This window comes from Salmo trutta, chromosome 35, assembly GCF_901001165.1.
Source record: "Salmo trutta chromosome 35, fSalTru1.1, whole genome shotgun sequence".
Lineage (NCBI taxonomy): Eukaryota > Metazoa > Chordata > Actinopteri > Salmoniformes > Salmonidae > Salmo > Salmo trutta.
This window is the reverse complement of record NC_042991.1, coordinates 16,547,558-16,570,996: the sequence shown is the minus strand read 5'-3', so window position 1 is coordinate 16,570,996 and position 23,439 is coordinate 16,547,558. Positions and strand designations below refer to the sequence as shown.

At 42.8% G+C, this 23,439-nt stretch overlaps 1 protein-coding gene across 3 annotated transcripts in view; it reads right to left on the bottom strand.

The window, feature by feature from the left end:
- cd2ap (CD2-associated protein) overlaps positions 1–23,439 on the bottom strand; it is a 77,232-nt gene that overhangs the window by 25,661 nt on the left and 28,132 nt on the right. For 2 of the 3 annotated variants that reach the window (XM_029733538.1, XM_029733539.1), the window contains exons 3-11: positions 18,090–18,279; positions 15,828–15,928; positions 15,278–15,398; positions 12,717–12,895; positions 10,323–10,410; positions 9,172–9,266; positions 5,989–6,087; positions 5,778–5,834; positions 2,023–2,059 (exon numbers count right to left, since the gene is read on the bottom strand). In XM_029733538.1, the coding sequence (XP_029589398.1) occupies positions 2,023–2,059; positions 5,778–5,834; positions 5,989–6,087; positions 9,172–9,266; positions 10,323–10,410; positions 12,717–12,895; positions 15,278–15,398; positions 15,828–15,928; positions 18,090–18,279 (967 nt within the window). The remainder of the gene's footprint in view (positions 1–2,022; positions 2,060–5,777; positions 5,835–5,988; positions 6,088–9,171; positions 9,267–10,322; positions 10,411–12,716; positions 12,896–15,277; positions 15,399–15,827; positions 15,929–18,089; positions 18,280–23,439) is intronic. The other variant, XM_029733540.1, reaches the window with a different exon arrangement.

The following is a 23,439-nucleotide window of genomic DNA, read 5'->3' as shown; positions in this document are numbered from 1 at the left end:
TTTATGGCAGAGGCTGTGTTAGAGCTAAGCCTAAATCAGACTTGCCTGTGTCAATGGTTCTCAGAGACTAAGTAAAATGATAAAATAACTTGGCTTGTGATGCACGCCTTTAATTAAGGATGCACCCCTTTTCAATTCTCGTCTAAAATGACCCAAATCTAATACCCAAATCTAACTGCCTGTAGCTCAGGACATGCATATTCGTGATACTATTTGAAAGTAAACACTTTGAAGTTTGTGTAAATGTGAAATTAATGTAGGAGTATATAAAACATTAGATCTGGTAAAAGATAATACAAAGAAAAAAACATGCGTTTTTTTTGTACCATCATCTTTGAAATGCAAGAGAAAGGCCATAATGAATTATTCTAGCCCAGGCGCAATTTAGACTCTGGCCACTACATGGCAGCAGTGTATGTGCAAAGTTTTAGACAGATCCAATGAACTATTGCATATCTATTCAAAATGTTGTATGTACTGCTCAAATGTGCCTAATTGGTTTATTCTTACATTTTCATGTTCATAATTGTGCCCTCTCCTCAAACAATAGCATAGTATTCTTTCACTGTAATAGCTACAGTGGACAGTACAGTTAGATTAACAAGAATTTAAGCCTTCTGCCCGTATCAGATATGTCTATGTCCTGGGATTTTTTTTGTTTCTTACAAGCTCATGCTAATCACATTAGCCTACGTTAGCTCAACCATCCCAATGTCGGGAAACCGATCCTGTAGAGGTTAAACGATACAAATTTTACATCAGCATGAGCGCACCGGACTTGAAACAACGATACAGATGTTACCATGCTCCCAAATCAAAGTCCATGTTAATTCCACAGGTCACATTTTTTTATAAGTTGTTAAAATCAAGATTAGGAAAAGTTTTGCGGCACACCTGATTGAAAACCACTGCTCTAAAGATATAGATCTATGGGAAAGTTAAGACCTCCGGGTTTGGTGGGTTTTATCGCTTTAAACAGCCGGGATGAGGGCCCTAGAAGTCTGCTACGTGAGACTACAGTGGGCCATTAGACAGGAGTCAAAGGCTCCTAAATATCTACATGCATCTCGTCTCTATTCGCCTTGGCAGACAATCAAGGATTCAGATCTGGACTGAATTTACAACATGGTACAAAACAAAGTTGGGGAATTCATAGATGTTTATTTTCCCTGAATCCCAAACCCCTCAGGGTCGTACTGCAACACAGTCCTCTCAGTTCAAGGCAGGAAGTGCATTAATTAATAACGCAACAATTTAGCCCCCCCCGGAGCGTCACAGCCATCGCCGTCGCCACTTCTGAGGAAATCGTTCCAATCTATAAATCATTTTGAGCAAGCGAGGAAGCGATTAGAACACTCCACCTCTCCATCGCATTCTTTTTGGCCATTACCCCCAAGACCGGTGGCTTTGTCAACCAAACCGATGGAGACGTGAACGACTAATTACAATCATGATCACCTCTGGAGCATTCATAACTAGAGATTATGATATTAGGTGACAGGGTGCACTGATAGACAAGCAGAGGCACATGTTTGTGTCCTTCTGCCTATATTGATTGATAATGTACTAACACTCGGCAAGAGACGACACCAGTGGGGAAGTTTGAAAACGTAGTGGAGAGTCGCATGCAAAACCACAGGTTCCTGCTTCTTGGAAACTAACGTTGAGAGAGACAAGTCATCCACCGCCTGCCTCTCTGTTAAATGATAGTGATCTACTTTTACCAGGGGCGCAACTTTGTTTTAGAAGTGGGGGGGACATAATCATTATTTTTAATCCAGTCGGATACACTCCAAACGGCTTACCCTACTGCTCGGATGTGTCTGCATGGTTCTAAAGCACACCCTTACCTCGTTGTGTATCACATTCCAATTATAAAAACTGTGGGGGGGGGGGAATGTGATACAGACATGTCCCCCCCATCCCCAATGAAAGTTGCGCCTCTGACTTTTACAATCTTTGACATGATCATCTAAACAGAAGGTTGACAACGGTTACACGTTCATTATAAGCAGGCCTTACCTATGCTTTTTGATGGTGGGGGTGGCTTCTTGGGTCTCTGAAAAACAGAAAGTAGGTCAATGTGACATAGCGGACTTCTCATTCAGCTACAGTAGCCCTCGTTAGTTTAAATATCAGACTCCCAGCTGATGCACCATGATGGTCAACAAGCAGAGAGCGAAAGAGCACTTTATTGCTCCACTGTATTCGGTTTAACATTCAGGGAATATGTTCAAAATGACAGTACGTAGTGAGGTAACAAGTCAAGCCTTTTTCTAAAAAGCAACCCAAAATACCTGGAGTTACAGAAGCTGACAAGTCATAATGCACTGACAGGACAATAATAAGGACAGCCAATAGGCTTTTTCAAGCATAGAGAACATTCTTCTTTATTAAGGCGTGGGAGTGTCTCTCTGCATCTACCTACTTGAATAGGTGCTATGGCAACAAAGAAAGGTGCCCTGGGTTTCACGGTTTGTTCAAGGGGACAATGTTTTCATGTTTTTTCAGCGACCAACTACATTTCTTTACTTTGCTCAGGTGCATCACGTTTAACTCTTTAGGGATAGGGGGCAGCATTGGGAAGTTTGGATGAAAAGCGTGCCCAAAGTAAACTGCCTGTTACTCAGGCCCAGAAGCTAGAATATGCATATCATTAGTAGATTTGGATAGAAAACACTCTAAAGTTTCCAAAACTGTTAAAATAATGTCTGAGTATAACAGAACTCATATGGCAGGCGAAAACCTGAGAAAAATCCAACCAGGAATTGGGAATTCTGAGGTTTGTAGTTTAAGTGAATGCCTATTGAATATCCTGTGTCTGTGGGGTCAGATTGCACTTCCTAAGGCTTCCACTAGATGTCAACAGTCTTTAGAAGTTGTTTCAGGCTTCTATTGTGAAAGAGGAGCGAATAAGACCACTTTAAGCAGGTGCTCAGCTGAAAGCCTTTAGTTTAGTCACGCGTATGAGCGCGAGCTCCATTCCCTTTCCTTTCTAATGAAAACAGTATTGTCTGGTTGAAACATTATTGAATATTTATGATGAAAACACCCTAAGGATGATTACAAACATCGTTTGACATGTTTCTACGAACTCTAATGGAACTTTTTTGGCTTTTCGTCTAGACTTTGTGCCCGCGCTTTATACATTTAATAATTTAATCGGATGTATAACACTTGTATCTTATATCAATGTTTATGATGAGTGTTTCTGTAATTTGATGTGGCTCTCTGCATTTTCACCGGATGTTTGTTTGAGACAATGCATTTCTGAACATAACACGGCAATTTGAAATTAGGTTTTTGGACATAAAGATTAACTTTATCGAACAAAAACATTTGTCTAACATGGAGTCCTGGGAGTGCCACCAGATGAAGATCAAAGGTTAGTGATTCATTTTAACACTATTTCTGACTTTTGTGACACCTCTCCTTCTTTGGAAAATGGCTGTATGGTTTTTTTTGTGGCTAGGCGCTGTCCTAACATAATCGCATGTGTGCTTTAGCCGTAAAGCCTTTTTGAAATCGGACACTGCGGTTGGATTAACAAGAAGTTTATCTTTAAAATGGTGTATAATACTTGTATGTTTGAGGAATTTTAATGATGAGATTTCTGTTGTTTGAATTTGGCGCCCTGCAATTTCACTGGCTGTAGGCCAGGTGTTCCGCTAGCGGAACCCCCTTCCCAGAAAGGTTAACAAAGAAGAAAGTCAGGGTCGGTTCAACCATTGTTGGTCCTAAGGTCTTCATCAGTTTCTTCAAATTCTTCCTAATTCATGTTATTCCTTTCTGCCTGGCTTCTGTAATACATAAGAACATGTTGACTTTATTCTTACCTGATACATCTCCAATTTGTAACAGTATATCAATCGAAACACAAGGCTTCATGTGCCACAGATGCAGATAACGCGGCAGCTGTTCCATGTAGTCAGCCTGAGCTACGCACTGTGCCGAATCACTGATCTACAAATCAACTAACACTTTGATCTTGAGTTAGAAAGAATCAGGTCCATCAGTGTGTGAGAGTACGGAGGGCTGAGGAGTGACGCCTGACATCTAAAGCTGCTGAGGCAAGAGCATCAGTCAGAAGAGAAGCACGTGCTCCAAATGAATACAACAAGCAATTATTTTCCGTTCTACAATGATCTTAAAGTTGAGATCTGCGAAAGTTGAAACGCCGCCACTGGTCTCCCCAGGCTCATGCATTTATTGTTTTTGTTTTATTTTTGAAAAGGAGATGAGTGACCAGCAAAGAAGAATCAAATAATCGTAGCACATACTCTGCTGTTATATTTTTTCTGGACAAAAAAACTAACTGTTTGTTGTTTGATGACAGCTTCCATGGCAACTTTCCTTATTAAGGCTATATCTGAGAAAAAATTGCAGCCAAACTGTGGTATCTACCACCAGTATCTAATCTGAGAGCTATAATTGATGTGTTTTACATGCTGTGGTCACGAGGGCCCGCAGCATGAAGAATCACAGGGAATGTGGGACGTTACATTTTCTATACATTAAAGAGTGAGAAACCAGGAAAATATTTAAATAAACAAACAATCTTCACTATCAACAGCATCAATGGAACATCTATATGGGGTGTTAAAAGCTCAGTCGTTACGAGGTTAAAAGCACAGTTGTTCCTCTGTAATTAAACTTGCATTGACAACAGGGATGGAGGGAAAATCAATACATAAGAGTATCACAATATTATATTAATTCTATGAGTAACATTTGTTGCTAGGTAGTTCATGTTAGCTAGCGCTAGACGTCTGTACATGCAAAAAATAAATTCAAATAAATTGCCGCAATTCCTAATTGATAATAAGATTGATACAGTCACAGTCAGGAAGACCATTTCAAACTGAAATACTAGACTGCAACATTTCGGTTTGATATTCAGATTGCCAGCTTCGCAAAGATGCATATTTTACTAGTATGTATCCTGTAACAATCCAAAAACTGGGACTTCTTTATAACATGCTCACAATAACAACCTAGAAATAAAGAAAGAGAGAGATGAAGAGAAAAAGAGAGAAGGGAAGAGAAAGCGAGAGAGACTGGCCTGACCGCCTCTCTTAATGGAGAATTGTTCATGTCTGCCCTCTACTGAGCATCTAGCAGAACTGAGAACAAAGGGCAACAGTGAGATCCATTATGGCGCAAGAACTTCCCAATGCTCTGGGCCAGAAAGCTGTTCACCACCACTGCTGCTGCTTGACCTCCATATGGTGATGCAGAGCAGCATGGTCTCTCCACCGGGCCGTGACACAACAACAGCAGCCACTGTGTGGGCTGGGGAGGCAACAGAGCCAATAAACAGGGACATTGAAGTTCAAGTACCAGGAACTTTACTTACAATTAAAGGAATATTTTAGTCTGCTCTTAAAAGAACTTCCCTGAAATTCAACCTTAACATATTAAAATAATTTAGCTGGAGGATACTTTTTTTGAAGGCAAAGACTCACAAAAGTGATATTTTGCACTTCTCTTTAAATAGAACAGCTGTGAAAGGGATTAGCTAGAGACACGATCAAAACTGTGAGAGCTCAGTAACTAGAACGCGTATAAATATTTAGAGAAAGCATCATTTCCAAGTGTGTGATGACTTATAGGAGACTCCTGACAGAGACCCCAATCTGACCAGTCAACAGAACATTCCCAGGCTACCACTCTCATTAGACTTGCTCTCCATATCAAGGGAAGAGTCCCACATGAATTCCGTGAGCATACACCAACACCATGTACTCTAACACAAGCATGTGGAAAGCCCAGCCTACCTCTTCTGCTTCCTGCTTGGGAGACAGTTTAACTGATCCTCTTGATGTGGGAGCCGGCTGCAACATAAAAGGAAATAGTTTACGTTTTTATAATGAAACATGTATGATCATTACACAAATGACTGACTTTACACATAGGCGATCTAGGGACAAGACCACTAGGGAACACATACTGTATGTGATCTGGTGTTCACTATTTCTTTCATCATACCTCTTTGTCTGCGTCTGACATCACAGCCACAAAGTTGTCAGGAAAAACCCCCTCTTTACCTCCGATCTCCCCTCTCCACCACCCCGGCTCCCCTGTGTCCTGAAACATAACAACTTTACAGGTCAAGCATTTATTAAACATTACCATGAAAAGGCTAGGATAAAATAACATAGTAAAGACTCCTAAGGGAGTCCCAAGTGGCGCAGCGGTCTAAGGCACTGCATCTCAGTGCTAGAGGTGTCACAACAGACCCTGGTTCGATCCCGGGCTGTATCACAACCGGCCATGATCGGGAGTCCCATAGGGTGGCGCACAATTGGCTCAGTGTTGTCCGGGTTAGGGGCTTTGGCTGGGGTAGGCCATAATTGTAAATAAGAATTTGTTCTTAACTGACTTGCCTAGTTAAATAAAATACTAATAAAAAGGGACAGGAGTCTGAGAAAGTTTCCAAATGTCTGCATCAGGCCATTTGGTAATCAAAACAAATTCTCTGAATAAATAATTATGTATTTGATTCAATATCATCAGCTTGAATCAGCTTCAAAGCTGATAAAAGGCAGCTGTGGAGATTCCTACAACCTCACTTCATGTGAGACATCACATGCAAGTCTGCTTAATGGACACTAGATGGCACTTAAACATGATTAATCCACAGCGAAACGTGATCTGTCATAATGTGTCTGCCTGAAATAACAAAACATGACTCAAGAGCCACCTCTTAATGGTAACTCAATCTCTCCATATGGCCTAGCATTGTCTGGGCCACATTCCCAGTCATGGCACTCATGCTCTTCTTCAGGGTGTAAAATTCAACAGGGACCCAAGTCCCAAGTCTCTGGCCAATGTCAAGGGAAACTAACTGCAATAGATCACTTACATGCTACGATGACAGCTTCCTATCGTCACGCTGCTTCCAAAACACAGCAGGGTGCTCGATGGTGATCAGGGTCATGTTTAGAGGCCATTTTGAAAAGGAAGAGGTACTACCTGAACTGGTCCAATAAGATGATCACTAGTTTTCTGTTACAAAATGTTGCTGTGCCTAGAGCAAACTACCCAAGTCTACCTAAATCCTAATAAGAATCATTAGGACTAACAACTCAAATCTGTGCCTAGGGTCCTGGACCAGTTCTTGCTCACAGCATTCACCTACAGTTGAAGTCGGAAGTTTACATACACTTAGCTTGGAGTCATTAAAACTTGTTTTCAACCACTCCACAAACTTCATGTTTACAAACTATAGTTTTGGCAAGTCAGTTAGGACATATACTTTGTGCATGACACAAGTAATTCTTCCAACAATTGTTTACAGACAGATGATTTCACTTAATCACAATTCCAGTGGGTCAGAAGTTTACATACACTAAGTTGACTGTGCCTTTAAACAGCTTGGAATATTCCAGAAAATGATGTCATGGCTTTAGAAGCTTCTGATAGGCTAATTGACTAATAGGCTAATCATTTGAGTCAATTGTTGGTGTACCTGTGGATGTATTTCAAGGCCTACCTTCAAACTCAGTGCCTCTTTGCTTGAAGTCATGTGAAAATCAAAATAAATCAGCCAAGACCTCAGAAAAATAATTTGTAGACATCTACAAGTCTGGTTCATCCTTGGGAGAAATTTCCAAACGCCTGAAGGTAACACGTTCATTTGTACAAACAACAGTTGGCAAGTATAAACACCATGGGACCAAGCAGCCGTCATACCGCACAGGAAGGAGACGCGTTCTGTCTCCTAGAGATTAACGTACTTTGGTGCAAAAAGTGCAAATCAATCCCAGAACAACAGAAAAAGGACCTTGTGAAGATGCTGGAGGAAACAGGTACAAAAGTGTATATATCCACAGTAAAACGAGTTCTATATCGACATAATCTGAAAGGCTGCTCAGCAAAGAAGAAGCAACTGCTCCAAAACCGGCATAAAAAAAGCCAGACTATGGTTTGCAACTGAACATGGGGACAAAGATCGCACCTTTTGGAGAAATATCCTTTGGTCTGATGAAACACAAATAGAACTGTTTGGCCATAACGACCATCATTATGTTTGGAGGAAAAAGGGGAGGGGGCTTGCAAGCTGAAGAACACCATCCCAACACCATCCCAACCATGAAGCACGGGGGTGGCAGCATCATGTTGTGGGGGTGCTTTGCTGCAGGAGGGACTGGTGCACTTCACAAAATAGATGGCATCATGAGGGAGGAACATTATGTGGATATATTGAAGCAACATCTCAAGACATCAGTCAGGAAGTTAAAGCTTGGTCGCAAATGGGTCTTCCAAATGGACAATGATCCCAAGCATACTTCCAAAGTTGTGGCAAACTGGCTAAAGGACAACAAAGTCAAGGTATTGGAGTGGCCATCACAAAGCCCTGACCTCAATCCTATAGAAAATTTGTGGGCAAGAACTAAAAAAGTGTGTGCAAGCAAGGTCTACAAACCTGACTCAGTTAAACCAGCTCTGTCAGGAGGGATGAGCCAAAATTCACCCAACATATTGTGGGAAGCTTGTGGAAGGCTACCTGAAACATTTGACCCAAGTTAAACAATTTAAAGGCAATGCTACCAAATGCTAATTGAGTGCATGTCAATTTCTGACCCACTGGGAATGTGATGAAAGAAATAAAAGCTGAAATAAAATCACTCTACTATTATTCTGACATTCTTAAAATAAAGTGGTTCTCCTAACTGACCAAAGACAAGGAATTTTTACTATGATTAAATGTCAGGAATTGTGAAAAACTGAGTTTAAATGTATTTGGCTAAGGTGTATGTAAACTTCCGACTTCAACTGTACTTCACTAGGGAAGAATAGACAAGCAGGGCTGGAGAATGTCCTCATCCACCTTTACTGCACAATCAGTACCACTATACCTGGGTCCGGTCCGGGAAGTGAGATGCACGGACTGGGATGGACCATGTTGACCAGGATCAAATAGATAACTCCCTGTGTTTATATGTGCTATAGCTATATGCAAACAGGCACATTTTCCAGGTGTATAGTGTAAACATGTGGCTGTAACAAGCCTATACATCCTCTAGTAAACTTTCTCCCTTACAAGTGGGTCAGTTACGTAGACTGTTTTAAAACCTGTTTGAAGTAGTAGTAGCTTTAAGCTTTTCAACGGAGTATTGGCTGGGCCACAGGCTAGCAGCTGGTGCTGGTCAGGGTGGCTTTACTTACCTTACTCAAAATCTGTATGACGTCACCCTCTTTCAGTGTCAGCTCATCTTCGTTTGTGGCTTCAAATGCAAAGATGGCCTTGCAGTATTCTTTTACTGGGGGAAAGAGGAACAATACTGTTCTTGAGAAATGCAGTCATTGCAGTGGCGGTTCTAGACCATTTCAACTTGGGGGGGGGCCAAGCTGGGGCCAGTTGTACTGTTAGAGGGGCCAGTTACATTAGACGTTATTGTTGTCATATCGTTTTCTTCACTGCATTGCAGGCATTAGCAGGCAAAAGACCATGTTCATAATGCAGATGCATGTGGTACGATACTGTTGTGTTCCGCCTAAAGCCGTCCCTCTAGAAAATGTGTGGGTTAGATTAATGTTCCGCGTTGCCACTGTAATAACGGGTGTAAAAAAAGAACGATAGCAAAAATTTGTTATGTAAAAATGATTTCATACTCCACATTTAGGGAGACCAAAATTGTTGTCTCAGGGGCACTGGCCCCCCCTGGACCACTAGTGAGTCACTGACCAATAAAACCGACAGAATAAACTAACACACCCAATAAGAGTCAAGTGCTCCCGAGTGGCACAGCTGTCTAAGGTCTAAGGCACTGCATCTCAGCGCAAGAGGCATCACACTGTAGTCCCTGGTTCGAATCCAGGCTGCATCCCATCTAGCCGTGATTGGGAGTCCCATAGGGCGGTGCACAATTGTCCCAGCCTCATCTGGGGTAGGCCATCATTGTAAATAAGAATTTGTTCTTAACCGGCTTGCCTAGTTAAATAAAGGTTAAATAAAATAAAAAAGTGATGGATGTGGTAAGTTTATTCCTAGGGATACCGTTACGATTGGCTAACCCTAAACCTACCATTGGCTTTAAAAGTTGAACACTTAGGAAGCACAACATCCCACACCACATAACAATATATCCCACTTGAACCTTAATGTAAGAACAAAATGTTACAATCACAATAAAAACACCATAAATGTTGTGCTATGATTATCAAGTGTTGGACAGGTGTTGGACAATGGTCCTAACGGGCATGACAAAACACACCTATTGTACTGTCTGAGAATATAACACGAGATGACATTTTGTATTTAACAGTTTTTACTTCTAATCATACACACTGGGTGTGACCTGTACCCTCCCCCTTACCTTTTGCTTTGCTGTCCCCCTCTGCTTTCTGTGAGTCTGTCACGTTGGAATGGGCGGGCTTTGCGGCAGATGGTAATAATGGGATTGGCTAAAATGAAGCAAACCACAGATGGATTTACTGACATGATTGGATGCAGAGTACAATGCTCAGATGGTCCCCACCAATGAGAGACTAGCCATGCCTGACCGGAATGAACACTGAGCACAGGGTCATCAGCGGACTCACCGACTGGTCAACAAACAGTTAGTCAGCGTGCAAGTCAGTGTTTGTGAAGAGTATGCCAGTCTGCTACAGAGTATGTCATATGGGTTATATGAGTTAAGCTAAAACATAGACTAACATCAGAAAGCCTTTGTTAGTTACTGTGTAAGCAGACAGATAAGTGGTAGAGTCAGGCAGGCCTAAGTTTATTATGTGTTTTGTCTCAGCTAAGGTGAATGTCCTCTAGATTATGAGTAACAAGCTGTTGAGTCACAAGGAGACAGAGAGCAGAAAGAGAGCAGAAAGAGAGCAGAAAGAGAGCAGAAAGAGAGAGGGGGAGCGAGCGAGAGCAGAGGGGGAGCGAGCGAGAGCAGAGGGGGAGCGAGCGAGAGCAGAGGGGGAGCGAGCGAGAGCAGAGGGGGAGCGAGCGAGAGCAGAGGGAGCAGAGGGGGAGAGAGAGAGAGCAGAGGGGGAGAGAGAGAGAGCAGAGGGGGAGAGAGAGAGAGCAGAGGGGGAGAGAGAGAGAGCAGAGGGGGAGAGAGAGAGAGCAGAGGGGGAGAGAGAGAGAGCAGAGGGGAGAGAGAGAGAGCAGAGGGGGAGAGAGAGAGAGCAGAGGGGGAGAGAGAGAGAGCAGAGGGAGAGAGAGAGAGAGCAGAGGGGGAGAGAGAGAGAGCAGAGGGGGAGAGAGAGAGAGCAGAGGGAGAGAGAGAGAGAGCAGAGGGAGGGGCAGAGAGAGCAGAGGGAGGGGCAGAGAGAGCAGAGGGAGGGGCAGAGAGAGCAGAGGGAGGGGCAGAGAGAGCAGAGGGAGGGGCAGAGAGAGCAGAGGGAGGGGCAGAGAGAGCAGAGGGAGGGGCAGAGAGAGCAGAGGGAGGGGCAGAGAGAGCAGAGGGGCAGAGAGAGCAGAGGGGGAGAGAGAGCAGAGGGGGAGAGAGAGCAGAGGGGGAGAGAGAGCGTGAGTGGAAAGTGGGAAATGGAAAGTGCCAGAGATGCTGCTACTGATGGATTGACAGTGTGAACGACAGCGTAATGGAATATGCCATGTTGTAAGCTGTGTGACAAACACTGAACCAACGCTGCCATGAAAAGAGAGAACAGGGAGAAGGAGGGGGGGGTGTGAGAAAAGTCTCAGAGGGGATTAAATGGAAGCTAAAAATTGTCAACTAAACCTACAGCGTGCTATTAGCGGGACTATTAAGTTATCACTATCCATGCAAATTAATGTCACTAATTATCTGAGTGTGCTGCTGTAGTTTGTCTCCCTCAGATACGCTGAAATATCGCCCTCAGATATGACGCCAGTAAACTAGGTCAGTCAGAGGGAGCAGGGAAACTGCCTGCCTGCCATCCAAACAATTAGCAACCAAAATAAAGGCTATCAGCTGGGGAGGAGGAAGGGTTGACAAAGATACCCAACCCACGCTGCATCACTTCTCCCAGGACTTAAACAGTCACAACACTAAACAATGCTGACTGGTGGTCCCCATACAGGAGCATGTGTAATGGTGGCTGAACTAGCGCTGGGACGATAAACCAAAAATGATCGACACCGACCACTTATCGTGGACATTTTGCTAATATAGTTCATTACAAGAAATAACTTATAGGGCCCTACTAGAGAAATGTGAAGTTTGAAATGAAATAAGTTTGCTAAGATGGGTGATAGTTAATGGGACAATTGATAACTGCAACATTCAAAGTCGTAGCAGTTTTAAGGGTAATATAAAAAAAAATAACTGGTGCACATTGCTATAAACTTATCGTTCAATTTATCGTAACCGTGATAATGTAGTCAGTTTATCTTGAAATGTATTTTTGTTCATGTCACCCAGCTCATAAACCAATAATATCCAATGTAAAACTACCGTATTACTTTTACCAGCATTGGTTTCAATGCATTCCAGTTGAAATACATTTGACTTCAGTCATATGACCCTCAGTACGTCAACATGCCGACCATAAACATTCTTCTTATTGTTATATGGGTTATTTATGTAACAGACAGTTGGGAACCTTTGGACACTTAAAAAAAATATTCCCGTCTTCCTCTCAATTGTGAATTGGTTCTCAGAGGACTTCAGTCTATTTGAAGGGGAAGCACGTATTTGAGCCTTATCGGAACCTGTTGAGGTGCATGACATCTTGTGAGTGACATCTCAGACAGACATCTCTGAGTTCCGGCTCAGCTCACTTACTTTGTCTTTCTTCTCCTCTCCCTCTGTGCTGGGCAGGCGGGCCTTTAGCTTGACCGAGCCTTCCCTGAAGATGTCCCCAAAGCCCACCCCCCGGATCTTCTTGGGCTGGGTGATCACTCCATTGCCTGGAGAGGGGTGGGTGGGGGAGGGGGGGAGCAGAGCTTCTTTACCGCTGGCGTCTGTGGGAAGGACACAATGCATGAGGCGAAGAGAACAAAGCAAAACGTGCAGAAACACGTGCATTTGTATATGTACACACTTGTGCATGAGAAAAATACACAAGCTAGGCCCCCCCACACACACAACCTAGTGGTGCGCGGGTCAGCTGTTTGTTCACCCACACCTGCTAATAACCCATCTGAAACCGCCTGACTATATGTGATAAAGTGATAATCTGAGGCCCTCAGTCAACCATAACCCACAAATATAGAAAGGGGGGTGGAGGATTTTTTTGGGGCCTGATTTAGATACGTTTCTGCTTATAATCTCCGCCATTTTGGTAGGCTGTGTTAGTCAACTTGTCTAAATAAAGCCTTGCTCAACAGAATAATGTAATAGATTGATAGAATGAATGCTTTAATCCGGTTGATGTCAGTAAAGTTCTGTCACCTTTTGTGGAGCAAAGAAGCTTAGGTACTGGGGAGAAAATACAATACACCCCCCCCAAAAAAATATATATATATATTTATTTTTTAATTTGGGGAAAGATTTTCTTTGCAAAATGTCCAAATGACATCAGTTTGACGGGTTGTAAGAAAAAAGAAAGCTGTGAAAATGACAACGTGTTTCTGATAACATTTCAGTTTGGCTTTGACGCACACACATTTTATGTGGTCGAAATACTATCCGCTTTTATGATGAAGGCGACACCTCTACAGATGGTATCTAACTGAGCATTGCATTCTCTCAAGATGCAGAAAGAAATAAATCATATTTCTCCACACCTGTGTATCATTTTACTGCCAGAAATGCTTAATTCTGCAGGAGTTAATATTAAGGCTATATGAGAGATTAAAAGACCTAGTCAGTGTCCAGATTTCAGTTTCCATTTAACCTATCGAAACTGTTCCCTTGATATGTAATAAACCTATTTGAAGTCCTGTCTTGTGACTGTCGAATTTGTATTGCGCCTCACAATCACCACATAACATAGCTGGCACTGATATCCTCTTTTACCACATCACCAAATATTTTCCAAACATTTACCTGTGGTAAATTCAATTGATTGGACATGATTTGGAAAGGCACACACACCTGTCTATATAAAAAGGCCACAGTTGACAATGCATGTCATGAGGTCGAAGGAATTGTCCGTACAGCTCCGAGACAGGATTGTGTCAAGGCACAGATCTGGGGAAGGGTACCAAAACATTTGTGCAGCATTGAATGTTCCCAAGAACAGAGTGGCCTCCATCATTCTTAAATGGAAGAAGTTTGGAACTACCAAGACTCTTTCTAGAGCTGGCAGCCCGACCAAACTGAACAATCAGGGGAGAAGGGCCTTTCTCAGGGATGTGACCAAGATCCCGATGGTCACTGACAGAGCTCCAGAGTTCCTCTTTGGAGATGGGAGAATCTTCCAAAAGGACAACCATCTCCGCAGCACTCCAATCAGGCTTTTAAATGGTAGAGTGTCCAGACGGAAGCCACTCCTCAGTAAAAGGCAAATGTCAGCCGCTTTGAGTTGGCCAAAAGACACCTAAAGGACTCTCAGACCATGAAAAACAAGATTCTCTGGTCTGATGAAACCAAGATTAAACTGAATGACAAGCGTCTGGAGGAAACCTGGCACCATCCCTTGGGTGGCAGCATCAAGCTGTGGGGTTGTTTTTCCAGTGGCAGGGACTGAGAGACAGATCGAGTGAAAGAAGAACAGAGCAAAGTACAGAAAGGTAAGCCTTTGCCCCAGTCTAACAGGACAACAAACCCTAAGCACATAGCCAAGACAACGCAGGAGTGGCTTCGGGACAAGTCTCTGAATGTCCTTGAGTGGTCCAGCGGGAGCCCGGACCCGAACATCTCTGGAGACCTGAAAAAAGCTGTGCAGCCTGACAGCTTGAGAGGATCTGCAGAGAAGAATGGGAGAAACTCCCCAAATACAGGTGTGCTTGTGGCATCATATTCTGAAAGACTGGAGGCTGTAATCGCTGCCAAAGGTGCTTCAACAACTGAGTAAAGGTACTGAATACTCATGGAAATGTGATATTTCAGTATTTTTATACATTTGCAAAAAATGTCTAAAAACAAGTTTTTGCTTGGTCAATATGGGTTATTGTGTGTAGATTGATAAGGGGGGGAAAACAATTTAATCAATTTTAGAAATAAGGCTGTAAAGTAACAAAATTTGGTTAAAAGTCAAGGGGTCTGAATACTTTCCGAATGCACTCGTCACAACAGGTAGGCTATCGACGTCTCTCATGTAGACCCAATAATTAAAACACAAAAGCCTGGAGATTCAGCCAAGAAGGTACATTCTTTAGCAGCACTAACTTGCTATGACTCGCTCTGCTTAAACATGAGTCACGCCTTCGTTACTGAAGCTCTGCCAGCTCCATAATTACCTGCTTCATCTGTTAAGTCATTTGTCTGTCCGTCTGCGTTCGTCTCCATCTCTTTGACGAAGTTGGAGGGAAACAGTCCTGATTTGCCGTTCATGGTTCCACTCCACCAGCCTTCCTCTACCTGGAACAACCAACCAGAAGCCAATGAATACCTGATGTAAACATCTAATCACCTTAGAATAAATGCCTCATAATCACCTTATCTGTAAATCACCTTATGATAATATAATAGACCTTATCATAAATCATAACAGCCTAAGATACTATTAGCTGTCACAATTTGCATCCAATGTAATGGTAATATGTAAACAGAATTAAGTTACCAGAAAGTTAGTTACAGAGATCATGGCAATTCTCTTTTATTCTCCAATGCAAAACTTTTCCTCTAAATTTTTTTAAAAAAAAGACTACAAATCAACTCCCAACAGAACAATGAGTCTAACAAGGAGACATTAAATAAAGCACAGGTAAGGAGAACCAATGCAGAAAAGTCATTACGAGCAGTGGAAATAGCTCAGTGCAGGGCAGTGTAATGACGCACCAGCCTTACCTCCTCATTGATGTCGATGATATCCCCTATCTTCAGCTCCAGCTCATCCTCGTTCTGGGGCACGTACTCAAACAGCGCCCTGCACTGCCGCTTCTTAGGTTCTGCAACCACAAAAGACAGGAGCCTGAGAAGACTGGGAACACCAGTTACACCAGTCTGCTCCATGGGCTGACTCAAGGCTTCAACTTCCTGGACGCACGTGTGTGTGTACCCTGGTGTCCTGAGGAGGGCAGTAGTGATGGGGGGAAAATGTCTATAGTTACATATCGGGATATTCTTTTTGATGCTGTCGTATCGTTTTGACAATATCACAATATTATTTTTGAGCTAGTTGGCTGTACCTGCACAAAAACTCCAATATTTTTCCTTCATAGCTTGTTCTCCATCTTTTTAAATAGGGAGCAAATTAGTTTTCAGCACTTTTATTTCCATGACTGATCAAAACTTGTTGTTTTCTCATGGCTCTCTTGTCCCTCTGCAGCAGACATTAGGTGAGCAATAGGTTTGGACCATGGAATTGCAATAAAAAACACAGTATTGAATTGCAATACATATAGAATTGACACTTAAGTATCGTGATATCGTATCGCGAGGTCCCTGGCAATTCCCAGCCCTAGAGCGTGTCTGAATCTAAGAAGTGGATGAGAATTCTCCCCTCCTGCAAGAAGCACTATGCGACTTTCAGCAAGGTGTTCCTGTGGCAGTTCAAAGCTGCACAGAGGGGATGTGTCCCAATAATATCTCCTTTCTCCTGAAGTACTCTCATTCACCACTTCCCACAAATCAGTTCCTTTCAAATCAGTGAATGGAAGTGAACAAGTGCACATTTTTGGAGGAAGGAGAGATAATTGGGACTTAGCCAGAGTAAACTAGACTGCGAGAAGTCACCTCACAGAGGGGACCTAATGGCTGCTCACTAGAACTGCACTAACACTAGGACCCATGTGTATAGGGCCTGAATCTAAGTTTTTGGTCCACCACCAGCCAATGACGAAATTCACCCTCCCCTCAGACATTTTACCAGCATTTGACTAGTGGTCGAGTACTAATTTCAGGCTCCGGAATGTTTTTGTTCATTCCAATATACTGTTCTCTGAAAACTTTTAACTACAGGTGGCACGAGCTCCACTAGTCAGTGCACATCACTGTCGGACCAAGTGCTGCTGTTAATACCATCACCCACACGCCTCTGCAGAGACAGACGATTATCAGAAGTTCGTCATCTCCACTTTAATGCTGCATTTCAATAGGGACTACTTGACATTTACGTAACCCTGCTGTTGACAATTTAATTAAATCAAGTTATATTGACAAATGTCACAAGAGAATGGTTGTGTAGGTTATACAAAGACTCAAGGTGGAAGAAAAGCCTCCATGACTAGCAAATACAGTAGCAGGTGATATATAGGCTATATCCAGTATCCACCTAGAATCTGACACACTTCAGAGAAGAGAAAACTGATATATTTCCTCCCACAGTGAGATGGAAAACATGAAATGAAAGCAGTTTATTCTGAGCGTTATATTCAAGGAGCGATACTCAAGAGAGGAACATAACCTCTGTTGGTTTACAATATAAAAAAAATAAGCATTCTCTAGTCTTCTTGACACCTCTTGCTTGTTGTGCGTAGTAAAAGAAAAATGAATAACTAAGATACTTCAATACCTTAAAGTCCTGCATCAAGGGACCAATGAGAGAATCTTCATTGAAAGTGCTTTTTAGTCCAGGAATAAGCTTAGGAACCAATTCAGAGACAAAACAGTACATGCATGTCTAAATATGAACATAATAAACTATTGAAATGAATATAGCCACAACTCAAGAGTCATTCAGTATTGGCATTACAAAATTGAATGTTTGTGCAGTAGGCTTTAGCCTATGGTAGATTAAAGGGATACTTTGGGATTTTGGCAATTAAGCCCTTTATCCCAGAGTCAGATGAACTCTTAGATACCATTTTTATGTCTGCATGCTAGCTGTTCCCATAGACTTCCAATTAATGCGCTAATGCTAGTTAGCAATTGCGGCAACGCTAGTTAGCAATTGCGGCAACGCTAGTTATCAGCTTCCGCGAGTTAATCTGACTCTGGGGAAGAAGATAGTGTTTCTTTGACAAAATCCAGAAATATCCCTTGAAGTCAACAGAAATTAATGGGGGAAGACCCCAGGCATTCCTCCAAGTGTTTCAGGTAGTGTTTGAGTAGAGACATCTACATGTGTTCCTAAACAATAAAAGCACAGCCAACTGTTAACACACACACCTGACTTACTCTTCTTGAGACCGCGTGGCTGTGAGTGTGGCTGGAAGCCCCCAGCTGGGATGCCATAGGTGCTCATCCGCTGGACCAGGTTGGCCACGTTCCCTGCACTCTTCTCTCTCCGCTGGGGCTGCGCGTCCTCCTTGGCCTCCTCTTTTGTCACATTCACCTCCTTGGGCTCCTTCTTCATCTCCTGCCACCAGAGACACCACACACAGCAGAGAGGACAATGATTAATTTAGGCTAATTATAATGAGGATCACTTACATGTAGCCTACACTGATCTTGCTGATAGTGGCTGTTTTGAAGAAGGCTTTGCTAGCAATGATTGTGATCTGTGTTTTTCTTAAACTAATTTAGTAAAATGCACTTATTGTAGTTTAATTGACTAAAATGTGAATGTAGTATCAATCACATAATGAAATTCCCCAATCATGACGATGTCTGCTGATTTGCTGTGTGCTGTGAGCTAGCTAGCCAACTCCTCCTGGGGCTGCATTTAGATAAGGTTCGCGAGGCTGCAGTTTCAGCGTAGACTTCACTTAGCTGGCTCAATGAGATTGTGAGGCTGTGGGCACGAGTTCAGTTCGGGAGATTCTATGTGACTCGGTGTGTATTCTCAAGATATGAAACTATGGATGTATTGAACATCTCAAGAGAATATGGGAATAGAAACTGCAGGGCACTATTTGAATTAGTGATGACATTTTTGGCCAATTGTGATATCCGATATTTTCTTTGCAACAAAAAAAAAAACCGATACTGATAAGCGATATTTAAAATTTTAGCGGCCTTTTAAGCATTCTAGTACAGTTAAATAGTTAACACACACACACACACACACACACACACGGACGCAGCGGTCTAAGGCACTGCATCTCAGTGCAAGAGCCGTCACTACAGTCCCTGGTTCGAATCCAGGCTGTATCACATCTGGCCGTAATTGGGAGTCCCATAGGACGGTGCACAATTGGCCCAGCGTCGTCTGGGCCGTCATTGTAAATAAGAATTTGTTCTTAACTGACTTGGCTAGTTAAATAAAGGTTAAACACACAAAAAGTTATTTTGTTGGCATTTACGCATGTCCCCATTACCAGTAAAACATAATCAAAACCTATCTTTCACTTACTTGCTGTGCTGTTTTGTAGTTCATTTGTTCCATTCTCAACCAGGATTTCTATGGAACGCCGTTTGACGTGTCAAATAACACGACATAATCTGTTTCAGTAGCAGCTAGCTAACTATATAGCTAGGTGTCATCTAAAATAACCCTAATTTATTAACTTATTTGACTTATCTATGTGAAGCTAGCCACAATAAGGATTACCCACAATAGTGGACTGTGGTTAGCATTCAAAATAAAAGTATGTAATAATTCTACTATTTGTATTAATTTGCATCACTGTCAATGACATACTTTTATTTTGAAGACAAACCGCAAATTCCACTATTGTGCCTAATCCTTTTTGTAGCTAGTTTCACAACACATAATCTGGTACGGTAGAGCCTCACTAGCCAGATGAGGCTAGCTGGCTGCTTATAACTTTAGCTTTGGGAAACAGGGTTAAGTAGCTAGCTAGCTAGCTATTTATTTTTATGAACTGAATTTCAATAGGCGAACAACAAGTGGCAACCTAGCTAATACTTACTCACAAAGATTCCTAAATAATTTCTAAGAATAATGAAATGACTGCAGTTCTCAGGCTGGTTGTATTGGTAATAGCTAGGTACCAAGCTAAAGCTAGTTACCCCAGAAGTTGCGGTCAAACAATTAAGCTTTTTTACCAACGCGGTACTGTAAACACATCGTTTGTGGCCGGTGTTTGCAGACTTTTTTGTACAGCTTTGACAGTGCTACTGAATCTTTTTTGACACGCAAAGACCCAAACGGCGTTGCATAGTATGTATGTCGTGAAGCTAATAGCAGTGACGCAATTACTGTGTACCTCCGGTAGGGTAACATCTGAAAAATAGCGCACTTGGTCGTGTGCACCGGTGCTCGACCAGTCAGCGAAAGCCAACATCACCCACGACAGAGAACAGTTGATTGTCAAGGACAATGAAATCCATTATCTTGGCTTTAATGGATTTCGCCTTAGAGTTGTCTTGCTGGAATTTTCTTATTCTTTCAAATGACTGCTCGATCCACACAGCAGACGTTGTGTGGGCTAGGTTAGGAATGCTGTGTTGTGTGTGAAGCGCAACATTTTAAGTGGCGTTATTACGTCATATGCCTACATTTTATAGGTATGCACGTTACCTTTGACATCGGTTTTTTAACGTCGGCATTAAACTAGACAGCCGATACCGATGTTGGCATTTTTAGCTAATATCGGCCGGTTCCGATATGTTCACCGATATATCGTGTATCCCTAATTTGAATGGTAAAAGTGAACACAAAACCTACAAATCATGAACTGATAGCATACAGATATGATGCCTTCATATTGAACTTCCAAGGTAACTTTCACAGTCCAAACCTCTATCATGTCATGTGTAGTCACTCACTTTATCTAGCGCTAACATTTAAGCTCATGTAGGACAAGGCTGTCCCTTTAACTGTGGAAGTGGAATCAACCATTTTGTAGACCTATGTCCACACCCTCCTCAGAAATGCCATTATTCACTGAGCTGTGCTGCAGCAACTACACAGGGACATTCCTCCTCAGAGTGCTTTAACAGGCTCTGAAAGACTCCTCAAACACACACTATTAAGCAACTGTACTTAAAGTTCTCCTCTGACACAGGTTTCTCACCTTGTGTGCTTGAACGTTTCCTCAAAATTAACCACTAATAACTGATAGAATACAGTACGCTCTGAGTGAATTTGTAAACGTTTACTTTACTACTCTATGGGCCTGTGTCTGCTCATGTTGAGACCTGCCCCTTCTCCAGCTCAGACCATAGAAAAAGGCTAGGACAGCAGCCAGCCAGCCACAGCCCGCTCCACTCACTCTGCCGGAATCTCTCAGGAATGCTCGAAAAAGCACTCTGAAATCTCTGTCTCCAGTGGAGTCTGCCTCGCGAAACAAGTAAGAGCTAATGGCAACCTGTTTTCAAACCTGCTTTGCAGAGCCCTCACATGCTGATTCTACAGAAAACGATCATATTATAGACTACTACTGTTCCACTTGCAAGGTTGTAAAAAACAACTAATATCAGGGTTCGACACCAACTGTTTCCACTGGTGGCACTGCTGCTACTAACTTTTTCAGTTGGTGGCACCAGCACACATTTGTTTACATATATATATATATATATATATATATATATATATATATATATATATATATATATATATATATATATATATACACACACACACACACACACACACACACACACACACACACACACACACACACACACAGCTCAAAAAAATAAAGGGAACACAAACAACACAATGTAACTCCAAGTCAATCACACTTCTGTGAAATCAAACTGTCCACTTAGGAAGCAACACTGATTGACAATACATTTCACATGCTGTTGTGCAAATGGAATAGACAACAGGTGGAAATTATAGGCAATTAGCAAGACACCCCCAATAAAGGAGTGGTTCTGCAGGTGGTGACCACAGACCACTTCTCAGTTCCTATGCTTCCTGGCTGATGTTTTGGTCACTTTTGAATGCTGGTGGTGCTTTCACTCTAGTGGTAGCATGAGAAGGAGTCTACAACCCATATAAGTGGCTCAGGTAGTGCAGCTCATCCAGGATGGCACATCAATGCAAGCTGTGACAAGAAGGTTTGCTGTGTCTGTCAGCGTAGTGTCCAGAGCATGGAGGCGCTACCAGAAGACAGGCCAGTACATTAGGAGACGTGGAATGAGGCCGTAGGAGGGCAACAACCCAGCAGCAGGACCGCTACCTCCGCCTTTGTGCAAGGAGGAGCAGGAGGAGCACTGCCAGAGCCCTGCAAAATGACACAAATGTGCATGAGTCTGCTCAAACGGTCAGAAACAGACTCCATGAGGGTGGTATGAGGGCCCGACGTCCACAGGTGGGGGTTGTGCTTACAGCCCAACACCGTGCAGGACGTTTGGCATTTGCCAGAGAACACCAAGATTGGCAAATTCGCCACTGGCGCCCTGTGCTCTTCACAGATGAAAGCAGGTTCACACTGAGCACGTGACAGACGTGACAGAGTCTGGAGATGCCGTGGAGAACGTTCTGCTGCCTGCAACATCCTCCAGCATGACCGGTTTGGCGGTGGGTCAGTCATGGTGTGGGGTGGCATTTCTTTGGGGGGCCGCACAGCCCTCCATGTGCTCGCCAGAGGTAGCCTGACTGCCATTAGGTACCGAGATGAGATCCTCAGACCCCTTGTGAGACCATATGCTGGTGCGGTTGGCCCTGGGTTCCTCCTAATGCAAGACCTCATGTGGCTGGAGTGTGTCAGCAGTTCCTGCAAGAGGAAGGCATTGATGCTATGGACTGGCCCGCCCGTTCCCCAGACCTGAATCCAATTGAGCACATCTGGGACATCATGTCTCGCTCCATCCACCAAAGCCACGTTGCACCACAGACTGTTCAGGAGTTGGCGGATGCTTTCGTCCAGGTCTGGGAGGAGATCCCTCAGGAGACCATCCGCCACCTCATCAGGAGCATGCCCAGGTATTGTAGGAAGTTCATACAGGCACGTGGAGGCCACACACACTACTGAGCCTCATTTTGACTTGTTTTAAGGACATTACATCAAAGTTGGATCAGCCTGTAGTGTGGTTTTCCACTTTAATTTTGAGTGTGAATCCAAATCCAGACCTCCATGGGTTGATAAATTGGATTTCCATTGATTATTTGTGTGTGATTTTGTTGTCAGCACATTCAACTATGTAAAGAAAAAAGTATTTAATAAGATTATTTCATTCATTCAGATCTAGGATGTGGTATTTTAGTGTTCCCTTTATTTTTTGAGCAGTGTACACACACACACATTTTTTTTGTATAATTGTGACTCACCACCTGGATTCGGTCTTATGTAGCAAAATGTGAAATGGTGTCTTTTTACATTGGATAAAAGTCGAGAATCAAAATGGTATAAAAAGAGCTACAAAATGGTATTTCATACACTGCATTTAAGGAACAATGGGAAAGTAATTCTGCTTTGAAAGTTGATGAACTTGTAAATTCACTTTTGAGAAAACCTTTGAATGTTTTGGTATCTAGTGAAGAGCTCTTCTTTGTCTACAACCATTCTACATTGTTCACGCCATCTTAAGCTTTAGCCTCACCCATCTCGCTTCGCTTTCGGAGAGCACACTTGACGCTCTGGCCGATGATTTGTTTACCTCCTGGATAACATGAAAACAGTCTAACCAGCTCTGCTGGCAACAATTTCATTACGCTTTTTTG